The sequence below is a fragment of the Lacerta agilis genome, chromosome 1 (assembly GCF_009819535.1).
Source record: "Lacerta agilis isolate rLacAgi1 chromosome 1, rLacAgi1.pri, whole genome shotgun sequence".
Lineage (NCBI taxonomy): Eukaryota > Metazoa > Chordata > Lepidosauria > Squamata > Lacertidae > Lacerta > Lacerta agilis.
In genome coordinates, this window is record NC_046312.1 from 83,336,512 (window position 1) to 83,349,856 (window position 13,345).

A 13,345-nucleotide genomic window follows, 5' to 3' on the forward strand; every position below is an offset into this window, starting at 1 on the left:
CCGTGGGCCTAGAGCTGGAGAGAGTAACACAGACACAGAAGGCAAAAGGAGCCAATCCCTAGTTCTGATCAGTTTCAGCTTTATCTTTGCAGTGTCAGACATGAGTTCGTCGCCTTACTGCTTCTAACTCCAAGAAGGCACCACAACAAGTTAAAACAGCAACTGAAGGAGGAAGCTAAGAACAGCGGCCCTTTTATTCAAGGGGCTGGTTGATTTACACCACATTCCCCATTCCACAATCTCTCTCAGCAGGAGGGTGCTTTAGGGTTTACATGCAAGAGTCCTTCAACTTTAGCTCCAAAGTGAAAGGGGGGGGGGAGAGGAAACTGTCATATTGGGGGGGGGCAGGTGCTTGTGCAGCACACTGTCTGCATTAGGGCAGCTACTGTTCCCCACTTGCTCTTCCCATACTTCTGTGGTGCCCTTACTTACTAGTCTAGCAATGATTGTCACCCTACTGCTTCTGTCTGCATGCTTGGCCATATCTGAAGATGCCAGAATAGGCTTGGCTATATATATTTGTGTGTGTGTGTGTGTGTGTGTGTGTGTGTGTGTGTGTGTGTCTGTGTGTGTGTGTCTGTGTACCCGGCTTCCCCTTTTAGCTGTGGCTGCCGGAAACGGCTTTTGAGGGTCCTGTGCGGCAGTTTGCACAGCAACAATCCTGTCTGTTAGCTATTGCTAACGCCACCCATGTCCTCCAAAGCCAAGAAGAACCTCATGGGGGGTGGGGGGAAGGGTCAGTGGGGCTCCAATCTTGAGTTAAGTCCCAAGGCAGCACCCTGCTGAGGCTCAGTCGTCATCCTGCTGCAGCTGCTGGTGCCTGCTCTGGTACCACAACATGGTGGGAAGGTTCTGGCAGCCTTGGTAGCGGCGCTGGCGCTCCTCTTCCCCCAGGGGTGGCACAGAGTGGCAGGGCGCCCCTGCTAATGAGACGTTGAGCAGCTGGGCTGTGGTGCCCGAGCCAAAGACTGCAGACCACGGACCCACCTGCAAGGAATGAGAGAGATTGCTTCACTTAAGGTTGCCCTGGGCCACAACTCAATCCATCGTCGGCACCAATGCTTATATAGCACTTCCAACGCATCAGTGTTTCAGGTACATTATCTCAGTATCTTATACAATCGGCCTGTAAGGATGGCCAGTAAAGCAAACTGAATTAAGGCCATCTGGCTGGCTTCCACATGCTCTAAAAAATGGTATGTTTCAAGTGACTTCCTTTAGTTTGTTGCATCCAACCCTGTGCCATCAGTTGGAATTAACCAATTTAGCTTGGATCCATTGCACTTGATTAAAAAACTCAGTTTAATCTACCTTGAATGTACACACCTTTTTTTCCTTTTCCTTTTAATGGCAATGGTCTTCTTTTGAGCAGTAAAACTAATTGGGTGGGATGTAACAAAACACACATTTTTCTTTCCAAAGGTGCCATATTGCACATCAAAAGACTCCTTTAGTGCAAGCTAGCTTCCACAAACTTCAGATGTCATTCTCTAATTGTCATCACAGGTGGCCTGTGTGTCAGTTACATGAGCAAAGGTTGGCTCTGGCCATTTGCCAAGTTCTAGTTTTCAGCATTGCTGCCTCTACACCTAAGCATTTATTTCTCAGTCTATCGTGCTGCCCAATTGATTCCCAACTCTTTCCCTACACACAGAGGAAAAACCAGACTGGTTGCAAGATGGTGCATAAGATGGTTTGGCCTTACCAAGAGCTGTGATCTGCCCTGAACTTGCTACACAGCACAGGTCAGTTTTCATCTATGTTAACTGGCCAAGCACCAATGTCCCTACTCCCCTCCCCTGGAACTGGGAGTAGAGCCCAGGGAGTCCTGCCACCCTGTTAGTGAGGCCACCACTAGAAGCAGCCACTTTGAACTGGAGAGACACCTGTTGCTAATGCCACCTGCCAAAAAGCAATGTGAGGACAGGGGCTTCCTAGTCACTATTTTGAGCCTCCTGGTATTATGTCCAGAACAAACAAATGCATCCTTGGCATCTCTTGAGGGACCATAATTTGGTGGCAGAGCATATGCATGCAGAAGGTACCAGGTTCGAAACCTGGTGTCTCCAGTTAAAAGGATCTGGCAGCAGGCATGAAACCTGAGAGCCACTGCCAGAGTAGACAACATTGAACAATTAGCCTGACTCCTTATGTTCCTATGCTCTGCAAACACCAAGCCTTGGACACCGAACAATCAACGGCCCACCTTCCTTCCACAGCACTTACCGGCAACAAATGCTGGAGGAGGCACTGGTCAGGCTGCAGTCCGGCCCAAAACTCTGCAAAAGCCGACCCACCGCTGGCGGTAGTGGTGGCAGTGGCAGTGGTGGGGCTACGTATGAGCACCACGTTGTGATGGCGCCGTGATGCCCGCAGCTTCTTTGTCAGTGGCCCCGGATAGCTCTGGTCAAGGAAGAGGAGAACCCGGCGAGCATTGCAGCTCTCCAAGTCTGCTAGCAGCTCCGAGATCGGGTACCGCTCCTTAGGATCTGCCTGTTAGAGGGAAGGGACAGCTCATCAGCACCTGCCCCTTGGTCACAGACACACACGCACACCCCTCCCCACTCCACAGTTGGGAGATCAAGGGGATTCCACTGCCTGGGAGTTAAAAGGAGCGGATTAAATGGGAAAGAGCAAGACAGGGCGAGCACCCACTGCAAAGGCCGGCGTTGTTTTCTCCCTGCAGGCACACATGAAAGAGCTGGACGGCCCTTTGAAGGGAACAGATGAGAGGAGAGCGCTGCAGCCTCCACCTGCAGTTCTGTCAGCATCTCTCCTTCCTCCGGTCGGGCTTCCCAGGACATGCTGGGACAGGTGGGATGATGACCTCCTCCACCCCTCTGCAAAAGTGGCTCACTTCACTTTCCATTTCCAGCCTAGGAAACCCCAAAGGAAACTTGGCAAATGGCCAAATGCAGCCCTTTGAGAAGGGCTGGGGCCGCTTTGTATGTGTGCACAAGCATCTTAGGCAGCCATCCTGCATTTTCCTGCCCCAGTTGGGTTTACTTGGCACCCCTACTTCACTGCTCCCTGCCAGCAATTGATCATGGCTTATCCCCCTGTGATAAATGCAAGAGTGAAATTCTCCTTTATATTGTTAGCATCCCCATTCCCTGCTCGGCTAGGCAGGTTACTGGGACAGCCAATGTTGGCGGCTCCATGGGCAAGTGCTGCCCTACTCCTCCTAGATAGCCTCTCCCTCGCTTCCAGCCCTGACCCCCCACTTACAATGCCATTACGGTTGGCATCCCACAGCAGCATGGTGCCATCGCTGGCTGCTGGGCTGTTGAGGTAGAGCACCAGCGAGTCGGCGCAGTGGAGGCTCCTGCAGACCAGGGCCAGGTGGGAGCGAATGGCCAGCTTCTCGGTGGCTGGGTGCACGTCGCCCATCTCCACATTCACTGTCCAGAAAAGAAGAGGGAGAGAGGGATCTGCTAATCCCGTGTCCCAAAGGTCTGCTTCTTCCCTCCAACCCACTCCAGTCTCATACACCAAAGCAGCAGTTCCCGCCACAGACCACCCAAAAACGATCGGTCTTGGCACACCACTTAATGTTTTTTTTTCTGCCTGTTGTACCAATTGGAATAATACACCATGCTTGGTGCTGCCTGATTTTTCAAGCTGTATTCTGAGTCCTTCTTATATGTTGCATTTTATTGCATTCTGTTGATTCAAATTGTAATGTAAAAAACCGCAAGGAAAGAAAAATGAAGAAGCATGAAGATACAATTGAGTATTTAATGCGAACCACCTGAAAGAAGCTTGACCACAGTTTGGGAACACCTTCCCTGTGGCATCCTCATTCCTCCTACCGCCACTTGCTCCCTGCCACCACATCCTGCCCATCTGGGAAGGCGCCAGAGTTGGGAGCAGCATGGGAATATTTGCTAGGCTCCCTCATTAGCCCACTCTGCAAAATGCCCCACAGGTGGTTTGGTCCATGCCGTGCAGGCCTGTAATTTTTGCAGGGACATGTAACCCAAAGGCTAGATTTCACCAGGGCTTATGCATTCACACCCAGCATTTTCTCAAGTGGGATGAACAAGTAAGGTAACACTCTGAAATGCAATACACTTGGTGGCAGGAATAAGGAAGTGCCAGGAACAGTCTTGCCTCTGAAGAGCAGCTCATGGCATCCAGACACCCCCGAGTAGGGCTAGGGGGATATATTGATATATCATCCAAAACTGGTTTCCGGCCACATTGTGATAACTGTTTCAAAATAAGTGACCCGGCAATATATCGTGAATCACTGTGCGTGTGCGTGCGTGTGCACGCGCATTATGCAAAAATCACAATATTGGAAAAACCAGGAAATCACCCAGTGCTTCTGTGTCTCCCTGAGTTGAATGAGCAGGTGCTCTTCCTTCCCGTGTGTGTGTGTGTGTGTGTGTGCCTGGAAGCAGCCAGCAGAAAGCATGGTTTTGTGAAGCTAGCTGATGCTGAAATTTAAGTAAGTCCCTCCAGCTCACGTGAGCAGGAGTGGCATGAGGACTTGCTCAGCTGTAGGGCCAGGCAAAGTATCTTGACTGCTTCTTTCTCCCCTCCTTATCTCCTGCTTCCTCCTTAATTTAGACATTGTGATATATCAGTCTATCACAATATTTAGCTGGCGATATATCACAACAATGAAAACCAAATTATCACCCAGCCCTACCTATGGGCACTGAAAAGTGACCCCCCCACAGGAAACCAAGAGCCCCGTCCCACACTTGCAGCCAACAGCTAGCTCTCTTTTGTGCTGGTACCTGAGGCCTGCCCCTCGCTCGCGAAGAAGGCCTTGATGTGCTCTTGGCGGAAGCCGTTCCGTCGAAGCATCTGGTAGAAGAGCAGTAGGTTCTGCGCATGGCGGGGGTAGGTGACCTGCTCCTGCCAGCCTCCTGGGGGAGAAGCACAGTAAGCAATCCAGGAAAAAAACGTGGTGGAGGAGAGTCTGAAGCTGGTTGCAAAGGGCATAGTGCTCCTCAAGGAGCAAAGGGGCCCTTTAAGTTCATGCCCAGTAGAACAAAGCTGTAGCTCAGTGGCAGAGCATGTACACAGAAAGACCCGGGTTCAATCCCTGGCGTCCCCAGGTAGGGTTGGGCATGTCCGCTGCCTGAAGCCTTGGAGAGCCACTGCCAATCAGAGCGGCCAATAATCAGCTAGGTGGACCAATCGGCTGACTCAGCACAAGGCTGAGCCTCCAATCAGATTCACCCTCGTCCATCCGCTGGCCAAGAGCAATGGCTTGCAGTGGTGTGTAGTCAGTGGACTGGGGGACTAGGCTAGTCCCCTAAATGTCCCCACTAAATTAGAATATTAAAGTATTAAAGCCTGGCACCTCGTTCCCAAAGCCCAGGAAGCTTCTGCCAGCTTAGGGAGGGAGGTGCGATGCTCTCTCTCACACAATGTCGCCCCCTCCCACAATCATCCTCACACGCTTGTGCCCCTGGCCCTAACTGTTACCCTAGGGAAAATTTCACCTCACACCGCTGATGGCTTCAGATTCCCAGAACCAGCAGCTCCTCGCAGCCCCCAGGCGCCACTTCTCACCTGCAATCAGCACAGCGTGGTCACATGTCTGGTACATGCGGCAAGACTTGTGCAGTGGAAGCTGCTGCCGGTGGCATCGCCGCGTGTTCTTGTTGAGTTCGCAGTAAGCAGCTGTGGAGCTGGAGCTCGCAAGGGGCAGGGGCTCCGGGCAGGGGCTGTATCCACGGAGATCTGGGAAAGAAAAGGAAGTGTAGCAGGACAGCAGGAGGGCAGAGAATCTCAGGCCCATGGAGCAGACCCAGAAAGACACTTGAACTGTCATGGGGGCCCCTTCACACCGAGGTCTGGGTAACCACTGTTATCATCTTCAATGGGGTCGTTCCACAACAGATCGCCAAACCTTTACAACATCTGCGCTATGGACTCTCAGACCTTGGGATTATTGAAATATATACAACAAAAAATGAATCCACTCATATTGAGTCTAAGAGACCCTTTTTTTAAAAAAAAGCGATGGGGACGGAAGTTACTTCTGGGGCGCTGCCAGGATTCAGGGCCCTGAAGCTCATACTTCATTAGTTTCAAAGTTAATCCACCTCTGGACACAGGAAATAAGAACATGATTGGTGAGTTGAGGTGCCCTAGGCCAAGGGCAAACTTGGGACAATTAAGTTCCAGTTCTGTGGTGCTCCCTTCCAGTTGAGATTCCAACACCTATTGAGGACCTTTTCTGTTTCAGCAGGCACTTTAAGAAAGTTTTCTGGTTTGTTTGTTTTTTACAGTTTTAACTGATTAGTGTATCTTTTTAATCTTACTGTACACTGCTTAGGGACTAAGGTGTTAAGCGGTATATAAACTGTTGAAATAAATACATAAAAAGGTGGTGCACATTGTTCTCCCCCTTCCCATTTTGTCCTCACAACCAGGTGGGTTAGGCTGAGAGAAAGTGACTGGCTCAAGGTCACCCAATGAGCTTCAAGGCTGAGTGGGGATTTGAACCTCGGTCTCCCAAGTCCTAACCCGACAATCTAACCACTGCGCCAGACTGTGTCATCTACCTGCTGCATCCCTTCTTCCTCCACTGCCCACTTACCAGCCTTTGGACTTCCTAAATCCTGAAAGTGGGGGGGTCGCCTTTGTGGTTAACAATCCTGATCCTGTAGCCCTGCCCACCCCACTGTCCATCCAATCCAGGGACTTACCTACACAGTTCAGCTTTTGCAGGTGTTTGGGGTCCTGTGCCACCACTACCATGGGCAGGAAATGGATCTCACAGAGACCGACAGGGGGCTCCTCGCGGCGGATGCGTCCCGCAGACCGCTGGCTCCTTGCCTTGCCACGACCCGGCCGGCGCTTCAGCTGGTTCTCACAGCGGCTCCTCTGGGCTGGAATCAAACATTCGTAGCCGCCTGCAGGCAAAGAACAAACATTTCTGGAATAAAACCTGCCGAGAAAGTGCCTTCAGGTGTCTTCTAAAAGTCAGATCATTGTTTATTTCCTTGACATCATTCCATTGAGCTGGTGCGGTTACCGAGAAGGCCCTCTGCCTGGATCCCTGTAGCTTCGCTTCTTGCAATGAGGGAACCGCCAGAAGGCCCTCAGAGCTGAACCTCAGTGTCTGGGCTGAACGACGGGGGTGGAGATGCTCCTTTAGGTTATACAGGGTTGAGGCCATTTAAAGGTTGAGGTTTTAAAGGTCAGCATCAACACTTCGAATTGGGCTCAGAAATGTACTGGGAGCCAATGTAGGTCTTTCAGCACTAGTGTTATATGTCCTGGTGGCCGTTCCCAGTCATCAATCTGTAGTTTCCCAGTCACCTTCAAAGGTAGCCCACACACAGAGCGCATTGCCGTAGTCCAAATGGGAGACAACCAGAGCATGCACCACTCTGGCGAGACAGTCCGCAGGCAGGCAGGGTCTCAGCTGGTGTACCAGATGGAGCTGGTAGACAGCTGCCCTGGACACAGAATAATAGATATTATATATTATAATATATATACATTATTATTTTATTTTAGTGCATAGTTTAATTTTCTTAATTTCTCTGTGGGACAAGCAGAGTTCAAAAAGGTTCCAACAGATTATTAGATTCTGTTGAACAGATGATGGGAATGAATCTTTGCTTCAGCTGTGATTGATGAGCAGTTTATAGAGCATTCATCAACCCTGTGGAAAGATGAGAGAAAATATACATCTTGTTTTTCTTCATTTTGTCTTATTATATACTGTTTATGACCATTTCCCTGCTGGTTTGCTGGGGGTTCATAATATTTTTTTTTTGCATTCTTGTTTGTATATATTATTTAAAACTTCAGTAAAAATACATTAAAACAAAACAAAACCCAGCAACAAGCCATAATCGCCCCTGCACACTATGTCTCTACTGTAAACTGTGCAGAACCAAGTCAGACTCTTGTCTTCCCAAGCAGAATAAAAGAGGATTTCCTCCTAGAGGTGTAAAGTATGGAATATAAAACTCCCTCCAAAAAAATGGAGAGGATAGGAAAAGAGAAAATAATTGGTTGCCGGTTAGGCTGCAATGCTTGGCCAATTAATTCACAAGGTTGACAAGGTTGATGGAGTAAAACACATTTTTGATAAGCTAAAAAAGGAGTCCATGATAAAAAGTAAAAAAGTTAATCATTTTAAAATAATGAAGGTTAGTTATTTTTAAAAGAAAGAAGATGCATTCCTCTGTTGTCTCAGCCACATGAGTGAAAATCTCTTCTAATATGGGACTTGCAATATACATTAATGCACATAAATATATTTCTTTTTAAGGATGCTTTTCCCCCTTTCAGAATTATTTTTATTTCTCCATTTACATAGAACAAATCAATTAATTAACCAAGCATGTCTAACTAACACTACTATGTCTACCCAGAAGCAAATCCTATTGAATTCAATGGAGCTTACTCTCAGGTGAGACGGTTTAGGATTAGAGCAACAATCCTACTTTTCAACATCAGCAAGAAAGACTGATGTGAAGGAAACGCTCCCTGGGCTCAGATAAACTCCTTGAGTTGTATTCAGCACCGAAGAGCAAGGAATTCTCCTTGCACAAGGAGAGGCTTTCTCCCTCTCCTCCCCTTTGCACACCCCCTAAATCTGTTCTGGGTGTTCCCTCAACCCTCTGGATCAGATCTGGGGATGGCACAGGGGGGAGGGAATCCTATTGAACTAGCACAAGTATTTGGCTGATTTCCGCCCGTCACATATCTTATATCACAGATTCTGGGATTCCTGTGTTCAAAGCGCTAAACCCTGATTCAAACTAAGCCCTGAAAGACACCCTGAGTATTAGCCCATCAATTACTGTCATGCCGAGAGAGATTCCACCCAACTGAGCCTCCCACCTGTCATCCTTTACACTGCAGCACCTTATAACACTTTCCTGTGCCAGACGCTTCCTCTGATGCCACCTCTGCCTTGAGATTACAGAAGCTCATTAGACTCCAGAGAGCCCATCAAGGCTGTAGGGATGGAGACAGTCAGACAGTCCCAGGATCAGGAGTGAACTGGAGGTGCCCCTCCAGCAGTAGATCCTCTCTCTTGGCTATCCCAAATTATCCGAGTAACCCCTGCAGAATGGTCTCAGGATGCCACTGCATACAGGACTGACACAAACACACTGAGCTAGGGACAGCGTCACACACAACTCGTTGATGGAAAGGAGACACTGTGAGAGTCTCCTGACAGTCTCAACTGCACTTACCAATTGCAGTTATAAAAGCATGTGTGTGGAAGGCAAAGGAGATGAGAACAGGAGCATAAGTGAAAGGAGGACGCTGGAGAAGCCAGACAGCCTTCCTTCCAGATCTCACTGGCTCATAGGATCATTAGAGGAAACCCAAATACCAGTCGTTTATAAGCAGGTGCTCCTCACATCTCACACCAAACCCCCTACCCTGCTTTTAGCTCCTACCATGGAAATCAGTGTCTGGAAAAGAGGAAGAGCCAGGATTACTGAAGAGCAGGCAACTAGATCCCTCGAGCAACTGAGACAAGTCACAAGGTGGAGACCCCAAATCACTCTTATCCGGGAGGACATAGTCTTGCAACCCCATTGTTCCTACATTGCGGAATGTCTCTCCCTCTGCCATACCTGAAGTATATCATCCATCAGTTGATTTTCTTGAAAAGACGTATCTTTTGGTTCAAGCTTTTCCTGAATCCCTGATTCTATAATAACTGTTTTCCTGCGTTGTTTTTTTAATGTTCTATCTGTTTTTAGGATACTTTCTAATTATTCTTTTTTGTGGATTTCTGTACACTGTTTAGAGGTTTTTAATATTAAGCAGCCTAGAAATGCTTTTAATCAAGCAAGCAAGCAAGCAAGCAAGCAAACAAACAAACAAACAAACAAACAAACAAACAAACTGTTTTTAATTAATTCCATTAGCGGCTTAGCCCATCCTCAGTGGAAACTTTATTGGACAGTTTATCTCCCGTCCCAACATTCTCTTCCCTGTCTTTTAAGATACAGGGGCAAAGGGCACTCTGCCCGAAGCGATGCTGAAAAAGAAGCTACAGAATATCTGAAGAGGTGATCCAGTGCATGAGGAAGAACACCAGGAGGAGGATTAAGGTGCATAAACCAGCCAGTAATTTTCGTGAGAAAAGAATGTCCCGAGGATAAGGCGGGTCACAGGGTGCAGCAGTTGGGATACTGAATCTTGGGGAAGAGAAGGGTAGGGGCAAACCAGAGGGGCACTGGGCCTCAGATATGACTGGATCTCATATCTAACCGCTGTACGACGTTTGTTTTAAACCACTTTATTTTATGCCGGGTCATCTGATGTGGACGCCTTTACAGAGCAGAGCAGATGCTGGGGGCGGTTACACAGCAACGAAGGAAAGGCGTTCTGCATATGCTTAGGATCAGTCTCCTCTATAGGATTGCTCCTATAGCGTTGAGATGCGGGCAGATTTGAGCACAAATGCCAGATCTGATCTGGGTCCTGGCACTATGGAACGGGAGGAAATAGGAAGCCTGGGGTGATATGGGAGCAAGCCAATATGTTCTCTGCTGGGAGTGGTCGTCCACGGGGCGCGCGTGGCTTGAGGATGAGGCATTCACTCACCCACGTAGAGGCTGTCGCGGCTTCGGCATCGGCGCGGGCTGACGTTGAAGTCGACATAGAAGAGCAGGAGCGGGTGGCCGAAGTTGGCGCCCGGGGTGGGGTCCAGAACAAGGATGGCGTCTTGCGCGGAGGGCGCGCCGGTGGGGCGCAGCGGGCTGCCGCTCTGGTTTCGGCCGGCCACGAAGGGCGGAGCTCCGGGCCTGTCTCCCCAGCCGTCGGGCAGCAGCGCCCGCACCTTGTGGCCCGGGCGGGCGGGCTCGGAGACATAGACGGCGGGCCCAGGCCCCTGGGAAAGGCGCGCCAGACGCTGGCACTGCGGCCGCGGCAAGAGCCCACCGCGCTCGGGACACTGCGCCGCCGCCACGTGCCGAAGCGCCGCCGCCGCCCAGCGCGCCACCCGCGCCTCGGAAAAGCGGTTCCCCGACGGGGCGGCCGCGCACGTCCAAGCGAGGGAGGCAGCGGCCAGCGCCAACAGCAGCGGGGCCATGGGGCGGCTGGAGCCCTCGCCGTGTGCCCCGCAGCAGCTCCGCGCGTTCTGCCCGGCGAGCGGGGCTCCGAGTCCCCGCCCTGCCCCGACAGGAGGAGGAGGAGACGGAGGTGGCTGCGGGTGGGGGGAGCCAAGGACTGCGTCCCTCCAAGCCCCGCGTCCCCTTTTGCTGCTTCCTGGGCAGCTCCTATTGCCCCACCCTGCTGCCCTTGCTGCTTCTCTCCGACGGGGCTGCTCGTTCCTCTCCCGGCGCCCTCGTCTGCTCTCCACATGGAGAACGACAAGAACCCACCAGGACAGATAGACAGACACCCCCAGTTGGGCGCCTGCCGGTCAAACTTCTAAACTGGCCCAGCCCTGAAAATTGTACAGCAACAGCAACAATGAAGGAAAGGGCCTCCAAACATTATCCAGGTCTACCTCCCCCCCCCCTCACAAAAAGTAGAGTCAATGTAGAATCTTACGCAACAATTCCCACCTGGCCCATTGAATTCTCGAGGGTTTATATCTGAGTAGAAGTGGTAAGGCTTGGGCTGTTAGTGTGGCTTTCCTGTTTCCCATTCCAATTAATGGAAACATCGTTCTAAGGGGCACAGAACTCTTGAGCATAAGCTCAGTGTGTGCACCTCCCTTTCATGCGAAGACCCGGAGGGGCGAGACCTCGCGGGTGGGATCCGTGTTACTTCCCTCTTATTAAACCTGAATTGAAACAATCCAAGTTCACAGCCGGTATATATTGAACACTGTGCTTCTGAAGGCAACAACGGCTCTTTCATGAATGAATGAAGGTGAGCATGACTTGGACGGAGGCGCGCCCTGTGCTGGGGAAAACCGAATTATTTGGATTGCCGAAAGAGCTCTTCCGATTTCATCCCCCGATGCCGAACTGTTCTGTACATTGCTCCGATCCCTCTCTCGCTGTTATTGTAGCCGGTGGCCCGACCGACGGGGCGGGAAGAAGGCGGCTGCCCCAGAATGTGCACGCGCACTCGTGTTTTTGTTATCTGCAGGCTTAATTGGGAGCTGCTGCTGCTGCGGCTGCCTGGGTCCGGAGCGTCATGCGCTGACCTGGACGCCCTACGATGGCAGCGATAGAGCCCTTTCCTCGGTTGCAGGCCCCACATTGGACGCGTTCTGACCCTGTTGTTCCGCACCCTGATAGAGTGCAAACCCACGCATGTTTACTCGGAAATAAGTCCCACTGTGTCCCAAAGAACATCAGTGTTGCAGATAGGGCCGGCCGTGGGGCCAGAGTCCAATGCCCTGAAGCTTGAGGGGAGGGAGGACAAATGACCATCCCAAGAGTGGCAGATGGGGGAGCAGTAAATAGGCCTGGCATCAGCATCTTGGACGGAAAGGGGCACGATGGAGCCCAACTGGACTCACTCGAACTCAGAATTCAAGGGAGAAACATGCTAAGAGGAAGGCACGCTTGGCAAATCCACACCGTGATCAACTCCCGCCTGGAAACCAATGTCCCCACTGTGGAAGGACATATGGATCCAGAATTGGCCTCCACAGTCACTTACAGACTCATTGTTAAAACTTTATGGAAGACAATCTTACTCAGCTACGAGTGATCGATCGCCAAAGAAAGATAGGATCCTTTCATTCTTCATACAAAAAGATAAGGGACTGCAGGTTGGGCATGCACATGATTACAGATGCTTGACTCATTATTATTATTCTTTAAAAACACATTATCCCTTTCTTCAACAAAATGCTGCTTATTCATGCATGAATGTGCTTACTATCTGAGAACCAGAAGTGTCACCTATTTTATTCTTGTAGTCATGATGGCGAGTTTAAAATGTGAATTTTTTAATTAAAAAAATGGAGTTACCAAACTCTCTCACATAGGGCCTCCAGGAATGTAGCCATTGTAAAGCATGGAATTAAGAGCAGTGTGCAAGAGACGGGGAGAAATATTCGTTATTTCTGTTGTGAGGAGTACATCAACACTTTGTTGCAGCACTGCTGGCTGCTGAGGGGGGCATTAACAAAAGTAGAGCCTCACTTTCAGAAATTGAAGGTCACCTCCAGAAATTAATAGACCAAGAGCATTTCAGCTTGACAGAACATCACAGCACAAAGGGCAATTAGGATGCAACAGGGTTGGATTTTTTTTAAGTATCAGACTCTGGTTTTTTGTTGTTTAGAAAAGAACAAGTGCAGAAGTGCCTCTGAAGTTAATTGGTCTATCTCTATTGCAAATGCAATAAACCACTTAGCCTCTAAAGTGAGTTGAAGGGTTCCCTCCATTTTTCTTTCTTTTCACAGCAAGAGATTACCACTGATAAC

At 49.9% G+C, this 13,345-nt stretch overlaps 1 protein-coding gene across 1 annotated transcript; it reads right to left on the reverse strand.

The window, feature by feature from the left end:
- Positions 1-577: 577 nt before the first annotated feature.
- On the reverse strand, positions 578-11,269 carry LOC117052990. Its single transcript, XM_033160442.1, has 7 exons — positions 10,558-11,269; positions 6,675-6,881; positions 5,533-5,703; positions 4,749-4,880; positions 3,229-3,401; positions 2,227-2,493; positions 578-987 (listed from the first exon to the last, which is right to left on the reverse strand). The coding sequence occupies exons 1-7, from the start codon at positions 11,042-11,044 to the stop codon at positions 790-792; spliced, it is 1,635 nt and encodes a 544-aa protein (XP_033016333.1). The 5' UTR covers positions 11,045-11,269; the 3' UTR covers positions 578-789.
- Between the last annotated feature and the right edge of the window lie 2,076 nt (positions 11,270-13,345).